The 25,524-nt window shown below is 38.0% G+C and overlaps 1 protein-coding gene and 1 long non-coding RNA gene across 20 annotated transcripts in view; one reads left to right on the top strand and one right to left on the bottom strand.

Annotated features, from left to right (window-relative positions):
- LOC138182894 (bromodomain adjacent to zinc finger domain protein 2B) overlaps positions 1 to 16,882 on the bottom strand; it is a 31,176-nt gene extending 14,294 nt beyond the window's left edge. For 6 of the 18 annotated variants that reach the window (XM_069119249.1, XM_069119255.1, XM_069119251.1 and 3 more), the window contains exons 1-11: positions 16,012 to 16,289; positions 15,387 to 15,614; positions 14,172 to 14,357; positions 13,143 to 13,305; positions 12,995 to 13,012; positions 11,967 to 12,210; positions 11,130 to 11,391; positions 9,866 to 10,260; positions 8,837 to 9,151; positions 8,393 to 8,667; positions 7,896 to 7,977 (exon numbers count right to left, since the gene is read on the bottom strand). In XM_069119249.1, coding sequence (XP_068975350.1) covers positions 7,896 to 7,977; positions 8,393 to 8,667; positions 8,837 to 9,151; positions 9,866 to 10,260; positions 11,130 to 11,391; positions 11,967 to 12,210; positions 12,995 to 13,012; positions 13,143 to 13,305; positions 14,172 to 14,357; positions 15,387 to 15,614; positions 16,012 to 16,015 — 2,172 coding nt within the window. In that variant the 5' untranslated portion in view covers positions 16,016 to 16,289. Of the gene's footprint in view, positions 1 to 3,827; positions 3,852 to 4,607; positions 5,172 to 7,895; positions 7,978 to 8,392; positions 8,668 to 8,836; positions 9,152 to 9,865; positions 10,261 to 11,129; positions 11,392 to 11,966; positions 12,211 to 12,994; positions 13,013 to 13,142; positions 13,306 to 14,171; positions 14,358 to 15,386; positions 15,615 to 16,011; positions 16,292 to 16,726 lie in introns of those variants that run through there. The other 12 variants (XM_069119238.1, XM_069119247.1, XM_069119245.1 and 9 more) reach the window with 9 other exon arrangements.
- Positions 16,882 to 25,316, top strand: LOC138182895 (uncharacterized). 2 transcript variants are annotated; one of them, XR_011173924.1, is made up of 4 exons: positions 16,882 to 17,003; positions 24,124 to 24,209; positions 24,487 to 24,664; positions 24,774 to 25,316. It is a non-coding gene; the product is annotated as an uncharacterized LOC138182895 (long non-coding RNA). The 2 variants fall into 2 exon arrangements; XR_011173923.1 differs by lacking the exon at positions 16,882 to 17,003 and adding an exon at positions 19,999 to 20,079.
- The last annotated feature ends 208 nt before the right edge of the window (positions 25,317 to 25,524 follow it).

The following is a 25,524-nucleotide window of genomic DNA, read 5'->3' as shown; positions in this document are numbered from 1 at the left end:
TTTTCGACCAATGTAAGATAATATTTAAATTCATGGTGAGAGATGGATCGAAATGTTTTGGATTTTTCTTTTTTTTTTGTAACGACCGCGGATTTATATACATTTATCCAAAAATGGAAAAATACACGCAGTGCAAAGATATATAAAATATCTAATATAAAAGTATTTAATAGGTGAAAGAAACTTTTGTCTTGATAATTTGCATAAACATTTGCAGCTTGTTGATTAATAACGTGGTCGATATGGCAATGATCTATTAAAGATACGCGTCTATTACGACACACGAAATTCATACGTATAAAAGTACGTGAACTCATAAAATATCGAAGTAACAAAAGAAAAACACATCGAACATCTTTAATAAACATAAAAAAAGGTTTTACCGCTTTTCATCGAGATGATCGATTTTGAGTCTTATACCGATTCCACGTTCTTTGAGTGAATATGCACTGCAAATACACTGAATCTTAAATTCTTTTTGTAACATCCTACATAATTGGTCAACAAGTCGATCAAACCGAGATACAAATTGGAAACAACTACGAGGACAGAAGTAATTGCACACATAAAAACGGTGTGTGTTCGAGTCACGGGACTCTCGACGGAAATCTCTTGCACCGGAATCTTCCAAGAAACAAAGAAAGAAAAGAAATATACTGGTGAAAAATCGTACGCATGCTAGTTCGTGGAAAATCTCGTGACAGAAAGAAGAAAACTGAAACGTGATGATAATATACAGATATAACGTGGTGAGAGTGAGAGAAAAGAGAAATCGTAAAAACAAAGAAGAATGGAAATGACGAACAGAGAGAAAGAACTGCAGCCAAGCAGAAAAGTCGAAACAAACCGACGTGTTCCGTGTTCGCGAGGAAACCGCGTGACTGCACGGATCACGAAACGGAACATGGAAGAGAAGTGAGGTTGAGGTTTTATCGAACGAAACCAAAAGCTTCTCACCAACTACCAGAGAGAAAAATATATAGACAACATATGAAATATTTAATTGATATAAATATATATATATATAAAAAGTGTGTATATATATAATATATATAATAGTAATATGTATATATAAATATGTATATATTGTAAACCACCACCATAATTTGTACAAGAAAAAAGACGAAAGACAAAATAACGTAGAAAAGTGGAAAAGTGTTAAAAAAGAGAGTATAAGAGTAAATTTTTGAAGCGATCAAAAGAAGAAGAAGAAGAAGAAGAAGAAGAGGAAGAACGTGAAGAAGAAAACTGTGAGAAGAAAGAGAAACAGGAAGAGAGCGCATGCAGGAGCCAAGCATATATACTCGCCTTATGTATTATGCACATATTATAGTGATATTATATCGGAGTCGTATTAATCGCTGAAGCTGCTATATTGATAAAAATAGTAGAGTATTTGTTAATTAGAACGTGTTGTGGAACAGTAGCCTGTTTAAATTACAAAGAGTTCTTAATAGCTGTGAGCGTGATCGGTATTCGATATATAATAATTCATAATCATAATGGTAATTAGAATAATGGCAACGGTAATAATAAAGAGCGATAATTATAAAGAGAGCGTAGGTACGATTAATCGAGTAGATAATATTATATGTTGCACACGACAGCGTTTCCTCGACTTTAAATAAAGAGAGGGGCGAAAAAAATAAAACGAGACATGAAAAAAAAAATGAGAAAATTGAGAGAGAACGAAATAAAAAAAGAACGAAATAAAAATAAAAAAGGAAAATTGTTGAGCGAGAGGAAAAGAAAGCGCTTGATTTGCACGGGCAGCGGTACTCGATAATCGGGTAGAACACGTAAAAATTTGAAAAAAATATGGCATGCTGGATAATCATGTAGCTAGCTGTTATTCTTGTATATATAGTGACAGGAGAAGCTAGGCACAGGATAGCATTGCGACAGTCGGTATTACAATATTTTTTTTTTTTAATTTATCGTCATAGTTTCGCAGATATTGTACATTCACGTGTAATTTAAGAAAAAAAAAAGAAGGTTTCTTGTGTCTTCTACGCATACTGTGTTAATCTTCGTCACAATATCGACGTCGAATCTCGAAACTTTCTTTCCGATGTGTCAAGTAAATCGCTAGAAAAGTTCGACGATTCGTTTCACATGGCACTCGAGCCGAATTGAGCACCGTCTTCAAAATATGCGTCCAAATGACCGATTAAAGAGATCGATTTATTGTAATCGATATAACGCGATTTGTCTTATACGAACAGTCGTTTGAATATTTGAAAATCCAAAGTAATTCCACTAAATTTCTCTCTTTTATTTCGACGATTTAATTCCACCGATTAAATACGATTCATTTTGCCTTGTACAAAGTGATTCGCACGACGTGTTCTGTTATCAAAATTATCGACGTTCAAAGGAAACTTCTTTTATTTCTCAATGATCATGAACATTCCTTTTTAATGATTTTCGATATCTCTGTTTCGAGTTCGATCAAAATAAAAGACAGACGTACATATACGTAACCATGTTCTTACTTTCGACAATATCACGTTTTCTGTTAAATCAAAAAATCCTCTCCCAGATTACGCCATTAACTTTAAAAATTCTCACGTTAGCGACACCGCGTGAACCACCCTGCAAAACCCATCAACAGTTCCAACTTCATTTTCTCGCGTTTATTGCGTTTTGAAAAAAAAAAAAAAAAAAAATGCCGAGAGAAAGAAAAACGGACTCAATTTGGCGTGTGCCAGGGATGTCGATATTGTTATCACCCGGCGTCTCTGACCCTACAAAAGCACTGTGTGTGCATCTATATACGCGCTGGCGCGCACGTGCACACGCGTTATGTGTGAGTATGTGTGCGGCTGTGTGTGGTGTGTCCTCTTTCATTCGATCGCTACGTGATGCACAGGTATTTTATAACGTGGCTACTGGTGCTCGTGTACCTGTTTCGTACCTTCGACCATCGCATTTTTCAACTCGTTACATCGTCTCGAAATCTCGAGAGAAAGTCTCTGTAGTTCGGCCAAGCCTTTCGAATTTCCATGGTAAAACCATCGCGAGTAATCCCGAGCACACGCGACCATAGGGAGCAAACGGTTTAACAGCTCGAGTGGTAAAGTTTGATGGCCTAATAAGAAACAGACGACGGTGTCGCGTGTAAAGCCCATCGATCCCGACCGAGAAAAGATAATCTGAAAACGTTAAACGACACGATGGTGGCCGGTACGAGGCGTCGTTCTCGCGACAAGTGTTCGTCGAAGGGAACCCGGACCATCGTTCGAGCGATTAGAAATTATTGCAGACACTACGAAGAAGAAACGAAAAGACAAGCGAAGAGAACATGTGAACCAGCACGCGGGAAAATAAGAGTAAACTCGTGACTTGGTCAGACTGTTTCCAGAGAACCAACAAAAATCCCGAATTCGTTAATTAAAGGGAGCCACGCGTGTAAATTGCGAACAGAGAAAAATGAAAAAAAAACTACATAAAGAAGGTCGATGATGAGGAAAAAAAATATATAAAAAAAGATTCACAGATGATCAATGTAGAAATGCCGGATGCAAACGATTGAGAACACACACAAAAAAAAAAGAAAAAAAAGAAAAAAAGAACACGTGGTATGGTCCGCGGAATATGGTTCATGTGAAATACTTGGCGTGAGAAACGTCTGAAAGAGACGGAGTATAATATCTTACCTCTGATTTGTCACATCGTGATACACTTAATCTAGCAATGGACAGAGTAGAGACGGTGAAATGATCGAAGGAGCAAGTTGGGCATGGAGTAGAGAGGTTAGAGAAAAGATGTCGATCGCAAAAAAAATGGGATGGACGACATAGAAAACCAGGCAATCGTAGTCTTACCTCGAGAGGTCCTTCGTCTGGGTCCTCGTGCAAATCGGAAGAAAAAAATAAATGTAGAGGAGACGGTGGAGAAAAAGGGGAGGAGGAGATTGAACGAAGAAATCACAAGGACGACGGTAACGCTCATTAGTGAACATGAAGTCGATGAGGGTTTAATGACGATGTAGGATCGTAGAATGCAGTTCGCGTCCCGCGAAGCGGGTTGGGGGACTCTCGAGCATGGAGGCAAAGGTGAGAGACAGCGGATTCTTCGAAAGCAATTAATCGAGAGTGCAACTAATGGACAAAAGATTCGCGGAAAGAATGGCAGCGGTGCCGGAAACCGGCTTCGGGCAAAGAACTTCTTCAGGGAACGCTCCAGTTCGAAAGTAATTTCGCACTCGACGAATCAATCTGCTTTCGCTAAATATACCAATACATTTTCTTCTAATTATATCAAACGAGACTCGCGTTGAGCGAAACGTTGTTTAAAGAAAAGCGACTCCCTGGAAAATTTCAATATCACCGAACCATCGTTACAGTAGTGTCATTTGATTGAAGAACTTTGAATCAAGTTCCAAATCAAAAAATCACTGCTTATGGATTCCTCACCAACCACGATTCCATCGTGAATTCCATCTGAACATGAGCAAAAACCTCGAGGACGCGACTCGCGATGGAAGGTTCCCCTGAAAGGGATGATCGAGGGCGGAGAGAATTTTGGGGTTGGTAACTCGATTTTTCTCGAGTTATCTGAGGGTATTTCGGTGAGGGGTCGGGAGGCGTCATACGACATCTTACCTCCAGAAGCTCCTGACTTTGCGTCTGGGTCTGGGCCTGCTGAGTATTGTCCATGCTGGCGTTGGTGGTGGTGGTGGTGCCTGTGGACATGGTGCTGGAGATTGGCGGTGTGGAGAGCTGCGTCGGTTGCGACGTCGACGGGACGACCGTGGCGGAGGTGGTCGGCAATGGGAGAGGCGGTGGTGGTGGCGGCGGCACCACCTGCACCTGTGGCGGTGCCACCACGATGGCAGTGGGCAACGTGGTGCCGGTGGTGCTACTGTTGGTGGTGTTGACGGTGTTTAACACCGTATTGTTCGTCACCAACGACGTGACGGACGCCAAATTCGACGATGATGAGGACAGGCCGGACTTTTTTGCGACCGAGTCCTCGACATCAGAGTGCTGCATCATGTCGCGGTTCCTCCAGCTCTCCGCGATGCTTTCCCGATTCTTCCAAATGGTGGCCACCGTGCTGCTAGCCAGACCCAGCTCGCGCGCCACGTCGCTCTTGCTCTTACCGCGTTCGATCTCTTGGATGATCTTCATTTTCTGCTTGATCGTGAACGCTAGCCGCTTTCGACCCTGCGTTTGTAGGTTTAGGGATGCCCAATAATCGATCGTGTTAATCGGCGGTACGTGATTACGTGGTGGTACGCGTGCGAGTGATACCCGTCGCTCTTTTCGACGACGGTGGCCCGTCCTTCGTTCGAGGAGGACGTTCGTAAACAATTGTTTTGAGCAACTTGGGTGAATGATCGTGGTGGTAGTGGTAGTGGTCGTGATGGTGGTGGTAGGTGGTGGTTGGATTTCTAGCGTGGTCTCACTGTGAAGAGGATAGGCTGAGCCTTTTTCGAGCTTCGTAACCAACTGAAAGTTGGAACAGAACAAACTAAGAGGCTCTACACCAGCGATCTTACGATTCTTCAACGCTATACTCTTTCTTTTTTTTTTTTTTTCTCTCTCTATTCTATACCGTATTCGTCGTATTTTCTACATAAAAATTGACTCTTTGTTTTTCCCTCGATCGTCGGTGTAACAAAAATGATTTCTAACGTAGAGAGAAATAAAATGAAACATAGGTGGAAGGGAAAAAAATCGATTAGGATCGATTATACAAGTGAACTGGGCATCCCTAGGCCGCGTTTCAGCTGGTTAATTACATGTATGTATTTTCTGTTTCCCTCTCCTTTCGGCTGACGTTCTTTCATCTCCTCAAAACGTCTTGCTCTGCACGGGGTAACTGCGTGTTGCGTGTGTTTTCAACAGAGGGGGACCAAGGTGGACACGTATGTGATGTATAGTGCGTGTGAAGGTGGATGCAAGTGAATGCGAAGGAACGAATGAGCGAACGAGTGACAGAGTGATTGAAAATGGGCGATAAGGTCTCGATGGGGGTTTGGTCTGTAGTTTTGGTGTGTCTCGCTTCCTCGGGCGATAGGATATTCCGTTCACTTTGGATATCTTTTGGAAAAGCTATCACAATGGATGGGCTATTAAAGTTTCTACAGTCGCGTATCTACTCGCGTCGGTTTTCGGTCTTCGCCGCGGAAAAATCCTCGAAAATATTCGACGACACAGTCGAGGATATTTCACGAGATCGTAAACTTGATTTCTCGCACCACGAATCATTCTTTCACCGATGTTCGACGAGCGAGAAAGGAACTTCGTCTGGTATTCGAACAACCGGAGAAGTTTTCCGGGCGAAGTACGCTTTCCCTTTGCGCTCTCGAGATCGTGTACATGTCGATTTTCTTTGTCGTTTTCCTTCATATTCCCTCTATTTCATGCTAAATATGTCTACCAACTTCTCCGCGTTTTGTCTGTCGAACGAAAGAAATCGAGTCGTGTACACGATCCAGGGCGCAGGTTCTATACGTTCGAGAAAAGGAAGCTAATCTAAATGGATTCTGCTTCTAACCGATTAATCTAACTTCTCACACGATCATTCGCCGTCGATCTATGTGAAATCAGGTGAGAACAAACTATACGACGACAAAGATCGATATATATGAGACTGTCTACAGCGCACACAAAAAGCACCGGGAATTATGCATCATCGAGTTCACGTACACGACTATGGGAACACATCTCGGGCAGACTATCTCGACACGTAGGTGGAGCGAATTATTATCCACTAAAAATATCAAAACCACCGGAAACATCGATGTTTTCAATTTTATATTCGCCAAGAACAATATCGTTTTAGTCTACTTTTAGTTATATCCTGTTTCTATACTGAGAATACTATACAAGTTTGGCTAAATCGTTAAGAATTTTCAATTACCCAATAAAATTGTTGTAACTGTTACAATTAATATCTATTTTCAGAATTTGTAAAATTAAAATGCTTCTAACGATATGTAAAATTTAACGAATATATAGAAAAAAGCGGAAAAGAAGCAATTGGAAATTCAAACATCGACATCATGGCGGTCTCGATTTTTCTCGACAGTTCTTTCCTCCCATTCTCTCGTACATTTTCTCTCGCTCATTCTCTCTCTATGAAAGCTGCACGGTTCATCGCGGTTCTCATCAATGAAACCCAAAGACTGTCGGGTCGATTCTCGCCGTGTGGAGGACCCGGAAGCGAGATGCAGCCACAAACGATCCTCGATGGAAAACGACTAAAAAGAAACGCGTTCTCGGCTCACTGGCGACGAGGTGCGTAAACGAACAGAAAAATGTATCGAACACAAAACTAAAAAAAGAAACTTTGGAACTAAGGGGTACGAGATTAGGTGGAGAAATTGTTGGTATAGTATATTAGTTTGGAAGAGACTCTGGGAGGACATGCTGGGTTCTCCTGTCACTATTGCTAGCGATTCTCGATCGTCTATAGGGGTTCTTGGTTTTCGTGTGTCCTGGGACATTTTTTCTCTGTTTCTTCTCATTTTTTTTTTTTTTTTTGTTTTTGGTTGGTTGTTTGGAATACGTAATGGGTGGTTTAAGGGGGTTTCACATATATGCGAGTATATAAAAGTTTTTGGAGTTTTACAAGAATATATCCACTGGAGAAGTATATATATATATATGTATGTATATATATAATGTACAAATAGATGTATATATAATATACGTATATAGATATAGATAATATATATATATACATATATGTATATGTATAATATAAATACGACACACACAGAGAGCATGCGACACGCACGACAGGTGGACAAAATACAAAAAAACGTAATAGGTATCCCAAATAGAGTGAGAGAACAGACTCCTTGTGAATGAAACAACGAGAATCGAGACAAAATGTGAAAAGGAAGTAAACACTGTCATAAAAGAGGGGTTTCAACTTACCTCGAGCAGCTGTTGATTTCGAATTTCCCGCTCTCGCCTCACTGCCTCCTGCCTTTCCGTTTTCTCTTGCTCCTTGATGAGCCTGCAACGGGAACACGATTAACTGATCAATCGTTACCGTGATAAGTATTAAACCCTTTGTGGCCCGAATAGTATTTTTCTAGAAAGGAAAACTTCAAACTTACAAAGCGTATACTTCAAAACAAAAAAAGTAGAATATGCAAATTACGAATTCCATTGATGAAAGAAATAAGTTATCCTATTATATCGGCATAGTTGTGTGAACTGAAATTCGATCAACTGATCTATCATTTACATAATTGATAAATATTTAACCTTCTGCGGTCCAAGTGTTTCTCTAGAACGAAGTAATTCCGCTATTTGCAACTGGGTTGAAACTTAAAACTAGAATTACGAATTGGGTTAATGAAGTGAAGACACTGCCTTATCGACATACATCGTTACATTTATATTTAAAACGATATTCAATGATTTACCTAGCTTGCTCCTTGTGTCGTTGCGCTTCCTCTTTCGCTAGCTTTTTTGCATATGCCAGTTTCTCCCTCTCGTACTGATTGTTTGTTCGCACGTCCCTGAAACCACCTGCGGCTCTCAACTCCTCCAATCTTCTCGCAACTTCCTGAGCGCCCAACCTAACGAACTCCGCCTCCGCGAGACCCATCGTTGGCTGCAGGAATTCACCCACAAGCGGACGAGACGAGAACGAGAAGTTTGCCGTCGTTAAGTCGGGTGGATTCTGTTGCTCCAAAAACTACAAAACACGATTCCAACGTAACATAATCACGTATATATATATATATAAACTACACTCTTTCAGTCCAAAAGAACGAGAAAAAGATATCAAATTAAAATGGATGAAAAATCAATAACGAAGATATTAAAGGAGAAGAAACAAATCCTTTTCAAGAAAAGGAACTAACCTTCGCCAAATCCGGACTACTCCTGAACGTCTTTCCACAAGGACTATAATAAGACACGTCACCCTTTATCACCCCTGACTTTCCTAATCCCTTGATGACGGTCTCTCGCTTCCAGCCACGCTCAAGCGGCACCTGGAGATCCCTCTCGCTAGGCTTCACTTTTCTTCTCTTCGCGCTAGACACGCCATCCGCGTTGTCGTCGTCGGTGTCCGTCACAACGTCGGTGTTGCTGCCGCTCTCGCTCGTCACGTCCATGTTACTCTCCTCACCGGATACCTCGAGCACCTTGTTCTTCATCTTCTCCTGCAAAGACCGCTATATAGGGAGCATGGTTTTAGTGGAAAATCATAAGTGAAAAAAAACAAAACTGTCCGCGCCCGTGGTTTTCGCTTCGATTTTTCGGTATTTCTTCCTTCGTGATGCTCCATCTGCTTGAAATTTCACTTTTACAGTGAAAATTAATGTAGCGGTGCTCGTTTAAATTCTGATAATTTGCAATTCTCGCGAAACTAGTAGCAATTTCGTTTTGCATAAGAGTACTCTTGAACTCTTTGACAAGTAAAGAGAATAGATCTGGCAAAAGTAAGAGAAATATTACGTCTTTTCCATTGTCTCTAGATTGCATATTTCTATGAGTGCGACGAAACAAATAGAGCTTAAATAGACATTTGTTCGATTAATTAAATGTCATAATGAGGGCACTACTTTGAGCATTTTGTTAGATACGTTTTTATATTAGGCGCATTCTGTACACTGTTAAATTTCCCGTAAATGTCATAGTCATTAGATCACATTAAGCTGAAAACACTGAAAATAAGTAATAGAGAACAATAATACTGAATGAGTCATTTGAATCTGGGCTATACAACTCTATCGAGATTTAAACGAGCACTACTGTAACCGTAGCTTCAATAAAATCAGTAAATCAAGATGCTTGACTCATCGAACTTATAAATTGCGTAAAACGAAACAAAGAAAATACCCATTTAAAAAAAATCGAAAAATTATTTCCATAATGCATTTACTTACTATGAAATTTACCTGATTCTTGTCATCGGTCTGGCCAGTGGCAGTGGCATGCAATTGAGCAGCCAGAATATTCGTCCTAAGTAACGAGACCTGATGAGACAATGGCACACTAGGATCCAAAGTGGGCGTCGGTTTGATTCCCAAAGCTCTACTCTGAGCTAGCAGCGAGGCCACCGTGTTCTTCTTCGGTTTAGATACTCCACGGCCCAAGTTTCTCGGCCGACCATCTTTGTGGTGGGTTGTGCTGGCGCTCTCGCTCTCCTCGCTTCCGCTGCTCGGTCGTTGAGGTGAATCCGCTGCAGCGAACAGCTGCGCCAAGGATGGACTCGGCGATGCTGGCACCGGTACGGAATTCTGTGGCACCCTTCGAGGCTTCGGTCCTGGCTTTCTTCTCGCTAGTTGTGGAAACAGTCGGTTTATACGAAATATGGTACAAAATTTTATTTGAAACTTCGTAATTTTTGCATTAAAATTTGTTTTCCAGTTCGTGATGGATGACACTCCAGCTCAAAAGTTTGGAGCATGTTAACATTTCAGAAGAAATAATGATGTCCTTAATTAAATAACTATTTTATTCATAATTCCCTTATAGTGTTAAGATTGTAATTAATTATATGTAAAAATGAAACCTGTGTGTTATAATTATAATTCTTATTTCTTAAAGAAATGTATAAAAAAATTTGTTTTGTGGAAAAAGCAAAAGGTGCTCTAACATTTTGAGCAGCTATATACATCAAACTCTTATTGGTCATTGTCACAAATTTATCAGCTATATCAACACATCCATCAAACATTCATGGACAATCTATGTGTCACAATTCAGTGACATTACTTTATCAGGTATGAATGAAGTTTCAGTTATAGCAAAAGTTCCTCTTTTATCCATCTAAAGCTGGAAATCAAAGTCTAAATCTAAAATTAGAATCAGTTTAACTCAAAACAAATACACTTATCTTCAAGTTACTAAGTTACTTGTTAAAATAGAGTGTTTCATATGTGCAATATGAAGTATGAAAAGATAAAACATTCATAGAAGTTTTTATCTTGTTTTTCTCAGTTGCAGTAGATTATCATAAATCAACATTATTCACAGCCCTCGTTGCTAGTACATTTATTTCGATTCTTTACATTATTTTATTGTTCGGCTCGGTTCTATTGACTGACTCCATAGTGTATATGATTACTGTAGATTACATAGTGTATTGTTGCGATATCGTTTGATGTTTTTGAATCATTTGAATTTTTGCGCAAATGTAGTACTTACAAGTTCGATCGGAGGCGAGTAACGACTGACTTAAATTACTGAGCTGACTGAGCGGCTGACTGCCTGAAATCGGCGAGCTACTGCTCGTCGTCGAGGGTTTCAGTGAGAGGTTCAGCGGCGCGTCCGAATCATTCGAATTGCTCGCGTTAGTGGTTGTTGTATACGACGATGGCGCTGGTAAGGCAGAGCCGTTTGTCGAGTGTGCCGGCAGTTTGATCACCTCCACACGATCCACCGACTCCCTATAATCGTTCGACTCGGTCTGAAAGAAATACAAACGACAACATTACACCCAGTACTCTTAGGATCTTCTTTGGGATTTAACTTTGAAACTCTGTCTTCTAAGCTCTTCAATTCAGCCAACCGACTATATTAAACAGATTTAATTCTTGATTGATATTGTGCAGTGCATGGAATGCACTATTCACAAGATATCTGATATCAAATAGATCAGAAATGTGGTGATTCTTACACTCATTACACGCTAATTAATATTTTATAGGATGCACTGTCCTCGAGATATTTAGTATGAAATACTAATAGTATGACATATAACATTTATATTTATCTAGAGGATTCTATTGCGAATTTTCAAACGTTTATAAATATGTATACTAATGTGTCTTAATCTTTAAAATCATACAGACTTTTGTACTAGAATTTGACTTTACTAACTAGTCTTGTCTTCAATTATTTGATGAACCTTTAATTAGAAAATTTATACATTTCTTGGCTGAGAATACACAGATTTTCACCCTAAGGTAAATTAACTATATAACTATTTTTTAGACTACTTCCATTCTATCAAAGCATTCTAAAATAGAAAATGATAATTACCCCCGTGCGATTATATTTTCTCGGTTCCATCATTAACGAGGATGTCGTGGTGTTTGTCTGATGAGCACTCAGAGCAGGTACCGGCGGTGGATGCACACTCACACTCGGTGTGTCTAAGGATATAGTCTTCTTCCTCCCGCGGTTCGTTGTGCCAGGAACCTTTGGACCGACTATGCTCGACGTGTACTTGATAATCTCCGTATCAGGTGGCAGGCGTACACCTCCTAATATACTGCTAGGATCGCTAAATAAATATAATTTAAATAATCATTTAGATCATTCAATCTCTTGTTTGCATTTCGACCGAATCTTGCAAGATTTACGAACGAGATACTTTTATTTAAATTTTCAATCCATGCGTTTAGTAGCCCTTCAAGCACACGATTATCGTATATTGAATTAATTATTGTAATATAAATATAACTAAATAAGATTGATATAAAAATAATTTTATAATCAAGGAATCATTCTATAATAATAAGAGCTTCTAATACAGCATCAAAGGTATTAGAGACGAATATGCGAAAGGATGAATGTAATCTATGTCCACAAAGGGCTAAAATGTTAACCGCGCGTAATCGTCTTTTTTTCCGCGACTATTTTGAATATTAAATACAACGGAACGGGTGACTAGTTAAAAGACAAATTGTTTAAAACGGCGCGACGTTAAGGGCCATCGAGCAATCATAACAACGAAATTACACGGTTACAAGCATCGTATGAAAGTTAAATGAACAGGAGAGTGCCGGTAGCGCGGAATTCACGGGGGGAGAGAGAGAGAGAGAGAGAGAGAGAGAGAGAGAGAGAGAAAGAAATGGAAATAGAGAAAAATACCCCATGAATTGCGAATAACAAATATCGATCGTGCACGAGCATCTCTTTCGATTCGTTTTGTTTTATCTCCTTCCTCTTCCCTTTCATTTTTATTCATTTTACGTATCATTTTCTTTTCTCTTTTCTTTTTTTTTAGATTCGTCGTTGTTATTTATATTTTTACGTTTTTTTGTTCGTTCTTAACGATCTCTCACCTGCCCTCTTTCGCAGAACTGTAGGCGTATCGGCAAGCGTGGAAAAATAATTAATGGGAAACGGTAAGTGCGCTGCGGACGCGGGGCGTCTGTTAAAAAATAATGAAAACGGGAAAACCATCGATTTAACGAGCGTGCACACTCGTACCTGACAACGTTCGTTTGCGAATTCGGCGTGCTGCTGGTCGACGTGCTGTGATGAGACGACGTGACTGGTGCTTGAGTCGAAACTGGTAAACTGCTGCCCGTCATACTCGGCGTCGTCGAGCTGCTACTGCTCGCTGGCGTCTTGTGACTCTTACTTGACTTAGCTTTTGGTTCATAGGAAACAGAGATACTTTATCATTTTTCATTCTTTTGTACGTACCACCAAGTACGAGAAAGATAAAAGAAATTTCAAAAGTTTGATTAAAAATTACTAAGTTGTTTTACTCTTTCGTTACTAGATATTTGTAATTACGATTCTTATAACAAAGAATAATTCATGGTTGCCATATAAAAAGAGTTCATATCTTCTGAAGGAATACGGTATAACTTCATTTATCTGAATTAATTTCGATTCGAAGGTATTGATTTTCACTATTATTTATAATTTTTCATTCACATTGAGACCGGGATTACATTCAGATAAGTAGACTAAGTCGACAGGAGTTCGTTTAATCAAACATAACTAGAATTTCGTCGCAATATATAAATGAAGTTCAGATAAATGCTGTTTTACTATAGTTTTTGCAAAGAGCAATAAAACCAGTATTATACTTGTGACATTGACTTGTGTGTACAGTTATTTTTAAAAAATATGGTTAAAATATTACGTTTATTTCGTTGACAAGAGATAAACTACTAAAAGCATCTTTTATAAATAAAATTGCAAAAGTATTTAGAGATATAATTAGATAATTTAATTATACGGTACCAACGCAATTACACGTGTCTCATACAGTGTATTTATCACGTGACTGTATCTTTTCTAATTATTGTAGCGAAAGAGTTGAACAAATTCTGAAGAATTTTGATCTTGTGTGATTTCAGTAATTATATAGTGAAATTGACAGCATTTAAAAAAAATATTAAACGATCTAATCTAAAATTATTAGAATCAAATGCGAACAAAAGTAATGAACAGGAATAATATTAAATAAGGAAGAATGAAAGATTGTAAATTTGTGATACTTACACTTACTAGACTTGTGTGACGATAGGGACGGGGGATTAAGTAGAGAGGCAGGATAGGGTGGCAGAAGGCTCTCGGCACCAGGCGGAAATCCGGGTAGCCCTGCCGCTCCTTGTAACCTCGCGAGGTAGTCCTGTGCAGCTAAATGTGAGGCCATTGTCCACCACGCTGCACTAGCAGGATTGATACCTACAAATTTCAAATTGTTAGCTTCATTTTCACGTTGCTATCTTATAGTCGTTCATAACCATAAACACTTTATTATTGTTCATTCTGCTGTGTTCCCCAAGACATTTTCGACCACAATCGTGTTTTTCTACTGTTAAAAAATGTTTAAAGTTGAAGAAACATATGAAAAAATCGTTGTTGATATGCATGATTTCTTGTTCCAATTTCACCTTTTGCTTGTTAAAACAAGAGTGAGATTGGGACATAAAAATTCGAGAACCGCAGCAAATTAACCATGTATTACTAACCCAGATACGCTCGAATTTCTCTTGTATGATGTTTTTGTAAATATTCATTTGTTTGTATTAATGTTGAATATATCGGTTAATATTTTATGATACTGTTTATTATTCGTTTATTGTCTGAAACGCGCAAACAAAAGAATGACATCAAATTGTCAAAACTTGTAAAATGAAATTTTAGGGCGATAACAAACATGCCTATGTTAATACTACGCTGAATTACTTTAAATTGAATTATAGGTTTAATTCATACATTTAGTTTACGAATAAAAAATATGAACTCCTATGAAATTTCACAATTGAAGACACTGGTGCAATATGAAGACAGCTTTATTGTTCAGTAACTCAAGTAAACCAATAAAAACTAACTCAAAATTAATCAAAATCAAATTTACAAAATAGCTAATATTACAGCTATCAATATTTTGAAAATATTCAAGAACAGACAGGTAATGGAAATTTATTTTATTTCTAAATCAAGCAAACAATCAGGATAGGTAATAGAAAACTACCTGACAGATTACCGAATTTTAAAATTTCTATGAAAGACAAGCGTAACTTACCACTGATTCTCCTCTACGCGATTCATGTAAAACCGTTAAGTACCTATACCGTTTTTCCCTTTTCAGACAATACAATTTATATATTTCTATTGCTACTTTCGTATTCCTGTGAACCCTCCAATTACACAGTCCATTCTATACTAACATTGATATCTCTATAATGTGTAGGATAACAATGAAATTACCTAAACTCGCAGCCTGACTGGCAGCTACACTCAGAGTACCAAGGCTGCTATGGGAGTATGGAGGTGGTGGTGGAGCGGAAGCTGGTGTGTGGCCCCCGAATCCAGGAGCAGAGCCACCACGGCCCAAGATAGCATAAGCCGATGGTAAATGATGGGCCCCCAATCCATACCCGCCCGGCATTCCGCCGAATAACGACGACGCTGCACTGTCACCTCGAGGCCAATACGCTGCAATCAAAATCAAATTGGCACGTTCAATTACACGTACTTACACGAGTGTAGAGACGTTATTGTTTAATTCCTTTGAAAAACAAACTTCTATTAGGATATGTATGTTTATGATTATATATACAATATATGTATACAGGAGTAGTTTTCTATGGAATATTTTCACGAGTCAGTGCATTATTAATAAGATAACTAGAACATGAAACGTTTAATTTATGCTAAATATTATAGGCATTCCTACTTATTAGACGCGATTGTAAACAAAATTTCAGTTTGAATTGAACTCTTGTAATATACCAATTATCGTATCCATCACTTATAATCGACTTATTAGTTAATAATATATCATGCTTTTTATACTTAACAATATCTGTAGCTAATTTATAGTGATACATACTCATCGTTAAATTCAAGTATTCCTTTTTTTCTTGCTATGGTACAGTTGGGATGTTTAATGCATTTTTAAGTTTTAATATTGACGAGAGATTTTACCCATTACTTTCTAATATGCAAATTTACGAACAATATTCTAAAGGTGTTACACGAAAAAATGAAAATGATGCTTGTTCTGCGTGTTTGTTGAGTGGTAAAATGAATAAATAACAGATATATTACCGCCGTAGAAAAACAACGTCTGTGAGGGATGTACTTTCGGTTTACAACTGCGATCGATATTGCGAATACTCTTTATATATTGCGATATATAATATTGCGATATATAATATTGCGATAACTTCATAGCGAATCATCCCTACAAAGCTGTACGTAGAAGTAGTCCTATTTACATAACCTCCAAGTTCGATCATTTCGACAATTATCTACGATCTTACAAAATGTTTGGATATTTTCTTATTCAATTCCGTTATTTGTTATTGTAATTTTATTATTATTATTACTACTACTACTGCCAATTTGAATACTATTATTAACATACGTATATACAGTTGAAATAAAGTTGTTGCTCCTCTGCGTCCTGCTAGCCATTTTTCAAACAACCCATTTTCTTTAGTTTTGAGGTGATTTTGGTCCCAAAGAAATACTCGGCGGTGCTCAACAGTATTATTTATTTACCAATCCTCACTTTCGACTCGTTTCGTATAATTCCAACTCACTATTCTCACTTCGTGCTTAAAACTCGACTGTTTTCTTCGTCCGTGTTTGTTTCTTTTGTCGCCCTTCAATATCCCCACTACGCACTCGTTCGTTAGGCATCCGCCACTGTTGCCACGTACTCCTTCTTCCAAATATTCGGCGGAAGGATCGTAGGGATATTGAAGGCTCATTTAGCCTGTCCGCCTTACGCTTCGGTAATGTACTATGTGTACCGACGAAACCGTTAGAAAGTTTTGTTGTCGAATGGCGCTACAGTCTAGTGCCAAATGCTACAAGGTAGGAATTTGATGCTTTGATAATTCATTGCCGAAAATACATGCTACTAATTGCCAACCATCGTTGAAGTAATCGTTAAAGATTCCATTATTTAATTAAATGTTTAACTAACAATGAAACGGGAGAGCAGAAAAGAAGCTTCAAATTTTCATTACCAATACTAGCTGCAAACATTGTTGAGCACTCAGATTCGTGCTCGTGTAACACGATACTGGTGCATACACGCACACACCCGTCGGCAATTCCAGTTAATTAACCAATTATCCGCGAGCGTCATACGCAATTGATTTACCTCCCGGAATTAAATATAATTCAGTACGGGAAGCTCACAGAGCGCCAGCACGTACGTACGGCGTTCCCGAAAAATATTTGTAAATTCGGGAAACGAAGAGATAATTAGAGGGCCGGCCAGATATTTCGCCCTCGTTATGTAACCCCGTTAATGGACGCTGGAAACTCCGATCGCGAACGATGCGAAAAGATTGAAATGCGCAAGAACAACCTCACTATCTGCTTACACACAACCCAAAACCTGATAGTTTAAATATTTCGAAAATCATTGGCTTAGAAGATTCAAAATTTCAATATCTTTTCAGTAATTAATGAAAAGAAAATTCCAACAGATTAATACAAAATTTAGCAATTTAATTAAAAGGGAAAAAGAGGAATACCTTAGAAATTATCAATTCAGAAGATTAGAAGTTTCCTTAACGTTTCACTAATCCATGAATGGAAAATTTCCGCAGGTTTCATTCAAAGATTTAAGAAAGAAAGAAGAAAGGAAACATTACGCTAATCTTTTGCTGCGACTTTTTCTTTGGTTTTAGCTACGCTTTCAGAATTTCCATTGTCTTTAGTAACACGTCTTATATGTTTGTGTCTTTTTTTATATACAGTAGAACTCCATTTATCTGAATCTACCAGAGAATGAACAATTCATATAACTGGAGTTCACATAATAGGAATTCACAAATTTTCTTCACCATTTATTATCCTTCGCTCGTATAATATGAGTTCAGGTAACTAAAATTCCACTGAAATAAATGGAGTTGCGCCGTAGGTTTATTTTTATTTCTCAAATTGGTAATAACTTACACCAATTGTTAATAACCTGTCGTTGTGCCAGGATAACACTAAGGTTTGACCGATTAAATTTCCCTAGTACAACGAATTATCCCTATCGAGGCGATTAACAATTAAATTGTTATCGGCTGTATCAACGATCGTAATGATACGCAGAACAGGAAGCGAGGAATAAATTGCAGTGTACACATTGCTGGAACTCGTTATGATGATGCCGTTTAGGTGAGATAAATAAAAACGGCGGATGCCGATACTTTCTAATTTTCATGAAGTGCTAACGATTTTCATAAAACCTTTCTTTAGTTATACGACTGTGATCAAGCATCGAGGATATCCTACGGTCCCTATGAAATTACCCTAAATCTCCTCTATTACGCGTTCTTGCCTCGAATAATGATAGTGCTTTGACTGGCTGCGATTACGCTTCGTACTTATATACGAAGCTGAGCTTCTATTCTTTCTTTTTAAGTAGAATCATCAATGAATACAGATAGCTGTAAGTATCGGTTGAATGAAATTATACCGAAGAAGACGATTCAACTTCAATGGCAAATAATGGACTCGAATCGAACTGAAACTAAACTGTATAATCGAAGCTTCCATTCGACATTCTTTTTAGAAATTAAATGTAATGGAGACACACAGAACAAGTTAATCATTTGATTCCTGGCAAATTAAACGCTAGTCATAGATTTTAATATTAAAGTTTTATATAAAGATTTATAATCTAAACAGTTAGCTAATTAATAATCATTGCAAATATCTACTGCTGTAATTTGACGACTAGTATTTTCTTAAGTAGAAAACGATAATTAAGAAGAGGCATAGCCCTTAGACGAGCAATAAACTAAAGCATTTGTTAATTTTTATACATCTGTGGAAATATCTTAATAATTTAATGCGCGCCACTAATCTCTATGTTCATAATTGCATAATAACGTTGGATAAATTTTGCAATAACTTTAATTACAATAATTTAAAAAACAAACACTATCCTATACGACAAACAGCAAGTAGAACAACTTACATAATTTTATACTTGTATAATTGCGTAAATTAATGTATGCATATGCAACATGCAAACGCAAATAATACAACCGTGACTGGTCAACGATATGTAAAAGCACGAGATTACATAAATAATCAGTTTGCGAGATCTTTCGTAATTTCACTCATAGATGCGATAAATTAAGAATACTACATGCAAATATATGTAAAATATTTATTTTATGCTTTCAAAAATAAATTTCCTATATATTTCTAAATGGAATGAATTATTGTTATTAATATCGAATCATTTATAGCGTCAGAAACTGAACTAAAATCTAACCCTGAGGTGCTTGGTCCATGCGTGTGACCAGTTAATGTTTATTAATCGAATCAATAATATTACGCCATTCAATAAAATTTTATCTACCATTCAGAAATCAAAGATCAATCGACCTTGAAATTCTTTCCCCAATTTTTCGTTAATCGAAGAACGAATCGAGTATAGTCGAGTTCTCGTGTTTCTACAATTTATTGTTACGAACATGGTCGCAAATGTACCATAGATTTTCTACGAGTACGGCGGCCTTGAGCAAGGCCGTGGCATTGAAATCCAAGCGCCGCTTTAATTTATACCGGACGTTGAACCCTCGGCTGGCTTACACGACTACTTCACCGACTGGAGCAACTGCATAATACTCCAACTGCATATATACATACTATACATACGTGTTATGTACATACATATAACTATATATATATATATATATATGTATACATAGATGTACGTACGTAGTACGTACGCACGCGTTACGATGTTTTACATGATGGGAAATTGAAATTTTATCGCGATGGATTTTGTCTCTTCCCCACTTGGTTTCATCGCAATTACTTTGTTCTCACGATTTTTAACTTTTCTTTCACGGAGTTTTTCTATCCTTCCACGTTTTCATGGTACGCAGAACAAACGGCACAAGATTCTTTTGATACGCTACAGTTGCTGAAGGTAACGTCACGTTAATTTAAAAAATTGTAGTGTACGAAGTTTGTGCGATGATTGGAAAAAGTTGAAAAAAAGAGACAGAGGAGGCTAAAAGCACAAGAGTCGTTAATAAAAAAAATAAAACGGGAGTCTGTTAACATTAGAATCATTAGAGTGGTTAATATGAGAAATATGTGACTTCTTCATATATGTTTTTTTTTATGTACTACGATACATTTTCGAGGATTTTCTATGATACTTTGTCAAGTATGTACACATATTACATAAAGACATATTTTCTTCATTAAATTATATAATTTCATTTATTTTCATTATATCATTTTAATCTCTTTAGTTACCAATACTGCCAATAAATATTCTAATAATGCCTGTTAATAAACACCACGTATAAGACGAAACGGTTAAGAGATAGTTTCGAGAATTATACGAGACACGGGAATTACATTTCTGAACTTACTCTTTCGCTCATCCTCGCCAAGTACGTACATAACATTTTTTACTCGACTTTTAATACAGTCACAAATTTCTTGCCTTAATGAGTCAGCGACGGTGCACGAGCTGTTACGTGCTTTCCTCTTTAACGTAGATGCTTTAATGGCAATCCATTATTCGAGTAACCGAGCGACCAGAGTGCAAGACAGAGAGAGATGGCGCGCATTAAGCCAGTCCGCCATTTTCGGGACCACGGACTACGTTCGCCACGCCAACTTCCGTAACGATTCTCGATTAAAGAAACGACGAACAAACATCTCGTTTATTCGTTCGACAGAATTCTGCCAGCCTGTATGAAATTTCGTTGCGAAACGCTTCTAGCAACGTAATGATCGTTAATTGAAAAGGAAAAAAATCTATAATTGGAGATTTCAACGATCTTTCGATCGGATAAATGAAGGCTGCGTGGATTCGCGTAACGAAGAGGAATTAAACGTATGGTAATCTTGTTTATACGAGACAATTTTATCGAAGGTTCTTCGTTTCCACAACATTGGCGCGATAAATCGTTCGACTAATCGTTTTTCCAACGAATCGAACGAGACCAATCCTACAGGGTGGTTGGTAACTGGTGGTACAAGCGGAAAGGGGGTGATTCTAGGCAAAAAAAGAAGTCGAAAATATAGAATAAAAATTTTTCGTTTGACGCGTTGTTTTCGAGAAAATCGACTTTGAATTTCCGCTCGGTACGCGTGCACTTCATCGCGTCTCGTTATAACGGATCTCACTGTAGATCGTTGTCTCGATGGAAAAATAAAAAAAAAAAGATTTTTATTCTATATTTTCGACTTCTTTTTTCGCGTAGAATCACCCCCTTTCCGCTTGTACCACCTTGTATATCTTAGGGAAATTGAATGAAATAAAATGAAATCCACTGGAGGGAGAAGAAGACGTTGGGAAAATTGTACGAGAGAAATTGATGAAAAAAAAATATGTCTTTGATGTTCGTTGTAGATCGGTAGCAGTACGTGTTCTTGAAAATTCAACAACACAGAGTTCTAAACGAAGACAAAGACTGCCAGTGCGGTCTTATAGTTTCAGCACGCGATGCGTCACGTTTATCGATTTGTGATTAAGCTTTGGTGTGAGAGCTGGCCAGCTGGGTACGGGCCACCTACCCAGAACTAGGGAGAACTAGGCAGTGACAGCATGAAGACACCTTGAATCGCTTGCAATAATCGAATTTTTAAGCTGCCTGTCCAAATTTCAATTTTCCAAACTCGCATTCTTCACGAAATTTGTCAATCCTGGTACTATACATGAAAAAGTTCCTTAATTTTGATTGACTGAAATTAATTTAGTTTAACAATATCTTACTTGGTTTTGTATTAAATACAATTATTTTTAAAATCTTTAATACAATTTTCCATAAAGTTTATCGATTGATTGTTTATTTAAATTTATAGAAAGACTAACTCAAGGTAAATCAGCTTCCTCACATGTCGCTGCACGATATTCCACACTCGTTGTATAAGTTTCAATCGGAACATCGAATTATAGCAACAAGAATTATCGTCCGCTGAAAAACATTCTGAGATCGATATCGAGGCGATTTCAGATCGACACGAGGACGGGAACAAATCGCAGTTGCCACGGCAGATGGCTTTTACGTCGCCATAAAATTGGTCGGCCAACGAATCTGTCTTGGAATAAATATCAGCGCACGCACGATTCACACTCGCAATAACCGGCCACGCTCTCCAACGAGGACGTTTATTGCACGATTTTAACGATTTTAACGGCGGAGAGCTTTCGACATGGCCATCGATTAACGGAAAAACAATGCACACCCCCACACAGGGGGTGGACCCTTTATTAACGGGCACGGAAAAACAGGAAATTAGCGACGCGCCCGTGACTGTCGCTTCCAGTCAGACGCCGACGATGATGATGAACGGGCACATCGATGACCCTATCCTGTGTTTCTACCCCCTTCCAAACGTTCTCTTATTCCGTTTCCACGAGGATGATTGCATTCTCTCTCTTCTATTTCGTGTTAAATCGCTACATATAAAATGTATAACGTTTCTTTCAAGCTTAAATTTGCCGGACTAATATCATCTACTAAATCTTACATCTTCTATTAACTGGATTAAAAAAGAACATGTATTTATACAACGAAAAATGTAACACGCTGACAGGAAAATTGAAATGTAAGTCAGTTGAAAGTTAAGAAGGAAATAATCATAGAAAATAATAGACTTTCCAGTGACGAAAATCATATCCATATCTAAGTATCCTTTTCTCAAAGAAAATCCATTTTCATGGTTGAATAACAAAGAGGCTACAATGTATAATACCCAATACTAATTCAAATCTTAAATAATAATAAAATATATTTATCTGTAAATAATAAATAATATGCTAAATAATAGAAGAGAGTTCGTCTTTAATGCAAAATGACAAAAATACCTAGCTCTGATAATACCTGAATAATATAGAACGGTATACATTTACAATCCGAGATAACGAAAATACTTAAACCTAATTCTAACATGCGTGAATAACAAAGAAGTACTTATCTATAAAGCAAAATACTCAGAAGACCTAGTTCCAATCTAAATATCCAATATTTAGTCAATGAAAAAAGTAACTAAAAAGTAGAACCTCAACGAAGTATCTTCTCGCTTCCATCTCTCGATACGTAATTCCACGTTAAAGGAGAAGCAAAAGCAACTAAAATTCGTTGGTTAACGAGAGATTCGACGCCACGGTCAAATTCCCCTCTGTACGTGGCTGCGTTCAATGAACAACAAATCTCGGCCAGGTTCGATGCGAAATCAGCGAACGAACAGCCCGATAAGAGAAACTAAACAAGCCAGGATAGACGAGAGGAGCGGATCGTAGGTGGAGGAAAGCGTTACGGAGCGACTGGTTCGTAGGATGTGTTCGGTCCGGGAGCCGGGAAAATGGCCGTGTTATTAAATCGATCGGCGCTCTCTGGCCAGTAGGGGTTGGAGCTAGGCCAGGGGGCTGCGAGAGGGAGAGAAACGTATATAGCCACGGGGATGATGAGAACGCGATGGAAAGGGGCTCGAGAATTACGAATGGCTCTTGCTTGGTCGTCACACCGCCGGAAATCGGCGTCTCCTGTTTACGCGTTTTAATACACAATGCTCGCTGCGGAATTATTCCAGCGGATAAATAAGAGGGTCGTCTATTACGATTTCTGTGAAACGTGCTTGTTAACACATTGCCGGCCAACTTTCCAGTAAATGCAAAATTCTTCATTGATATTGATCGACGAGCTCTTATGGGAGAAGAACTTGCTTGGAAATTTCTTCCTAATATTTCTTCCTAATTTTTGATTCTTCCTAATATTTGCCTCGATACCTATAATGACTCTTCAAGAATTTTGTTCTCCTTATAGTTGTATAATTATATACATATATACTTATAGATATAAAGGGAAATTTAATAGTAAATCTATTATTCGGATAAAAAATACCATATGTCTATTGGCTGTTTTTTCTGAAAGCTTTTGCTCCAGTATCGAGTTGTCTGACAACTCCTTTTGTTTATTTCAAAGAAGCTTAACTTACTTTCAACTTACAGCAATGGCATCTTGCTAGGCTGAAATATAAAACACCGATCGGATGGTCGTACAGCAGCGGAGAATTTACGAATTGAAATAAAGTTAGGTTTGTAGGAGTAATAACGATTAATACTTCTACTTTACAGTTGGAAAAGTTAAATCTTTGCACGTGGTCCTAATTTGATAGCTAGAGACTGTACCTTTAACTTGTTAACCGAGTCAACGTCATAGATAGAAGCTCCTATTATCAAAAAATTCAAATAAATCGATGTTAGTTGAATTCTTGAATGCTTGCGAAACGGCGCATGAATAAATTTCTAAATAAAGAAAATATTGTACCTAAGAGATTGACAATCCTAATAACGAATTAATTCATCTTCCAGATTAATCCTCTTCAAATTCTACGCTCTCCAGCTCGCAACGTATAATAATGAACACTAGACAGCAGAAATTCTACGAAATACCACGTTGAACCAAAGAAGACGAAGAAGAAGAAGAAGAAGAGTAAAGAAAACCAAAAGAAACAGAGAGGGAGGAAGAACGAGATTATTGCGGAACAGGGTAACGTAACTTCTTGCTGCTATTTTAAGGGTACAGAATATACGGACTGGATCTTTTATCTTTCTTTCGTTTTTTCTTCCTTCCCCCTTTCTTCTCGTCGTTGGTGCAGTCTCGACGAGAGGAACGTGCCGAGAAGAAAATAGCTCGGACCAACGGTGTGGCACGGAACGACGCGAATCTTACGAGCTGGAAAGGCGACGGAATGAAAGATCCGAGATTTAACGCGACGCTATATTCATTCAACGTGTTCACCAGCGAGATACAAATAAGACTCGCGTAATCACGAAAGGGTTTCGTCGAGGCGAAGTACCACACGTATACATATGTACATACATACGTATACGCTTCAGCTTTTTTCAATGCCCTTTTCCTTTCCCCTGTGCCTAAAATCCCTGCATAGCCTTCGAGAATCGTCATAGCGCTATTGTTCCGGACTATGGGGTGGTTCACTGGCGAGTGTAATGGGAAATCACGACCTTTTCGTCCATCAGATTTTATATGTTTTCGTTCGATGGTTAATTCGAATAGTTTCAGTAATAATGCATTAATAGCGAGCTATTTACTATTCGAGTATTTTGTATGGAATCCATGTGAAGAGGCGCTATTTTATAAGAAGCTATTTACGAAGACTCAGAAATATCAATTCACAGATAATTAACTCGATGGAAATTTACGAAAGATTCGAAGCTGCTTTAATTTTAACATAGAATTTTGATCTTTTTTATTCATATCTATCGTATGTTCTATCCTCTGAATCTGTAAGCGAAGGGTTTTTAAACGAGTCATTTATAATGTCGCGGGAATCCGAATTTTTGAAGAAAGTTTTAAGGAACAAGCTAATTCTAATAATTTTAACATAG

This window comes from Bombus flavifrons, chromosome 8 (assembly GCF_040668555.2).
Source record: "Bombus flavifrons isolate JBK064 chromosome 8, iyBomFlav1_principal, whole genome shotgun sequence".
NCBI lineage: Eukaryota > Metazoa > Arthropoda > Insecta > Hymenoptera > Apidae > Bombus > Bombus flavifrons.
This window is presented reverse-complemented; position numbering and strand designations above follow the sequence as displayed.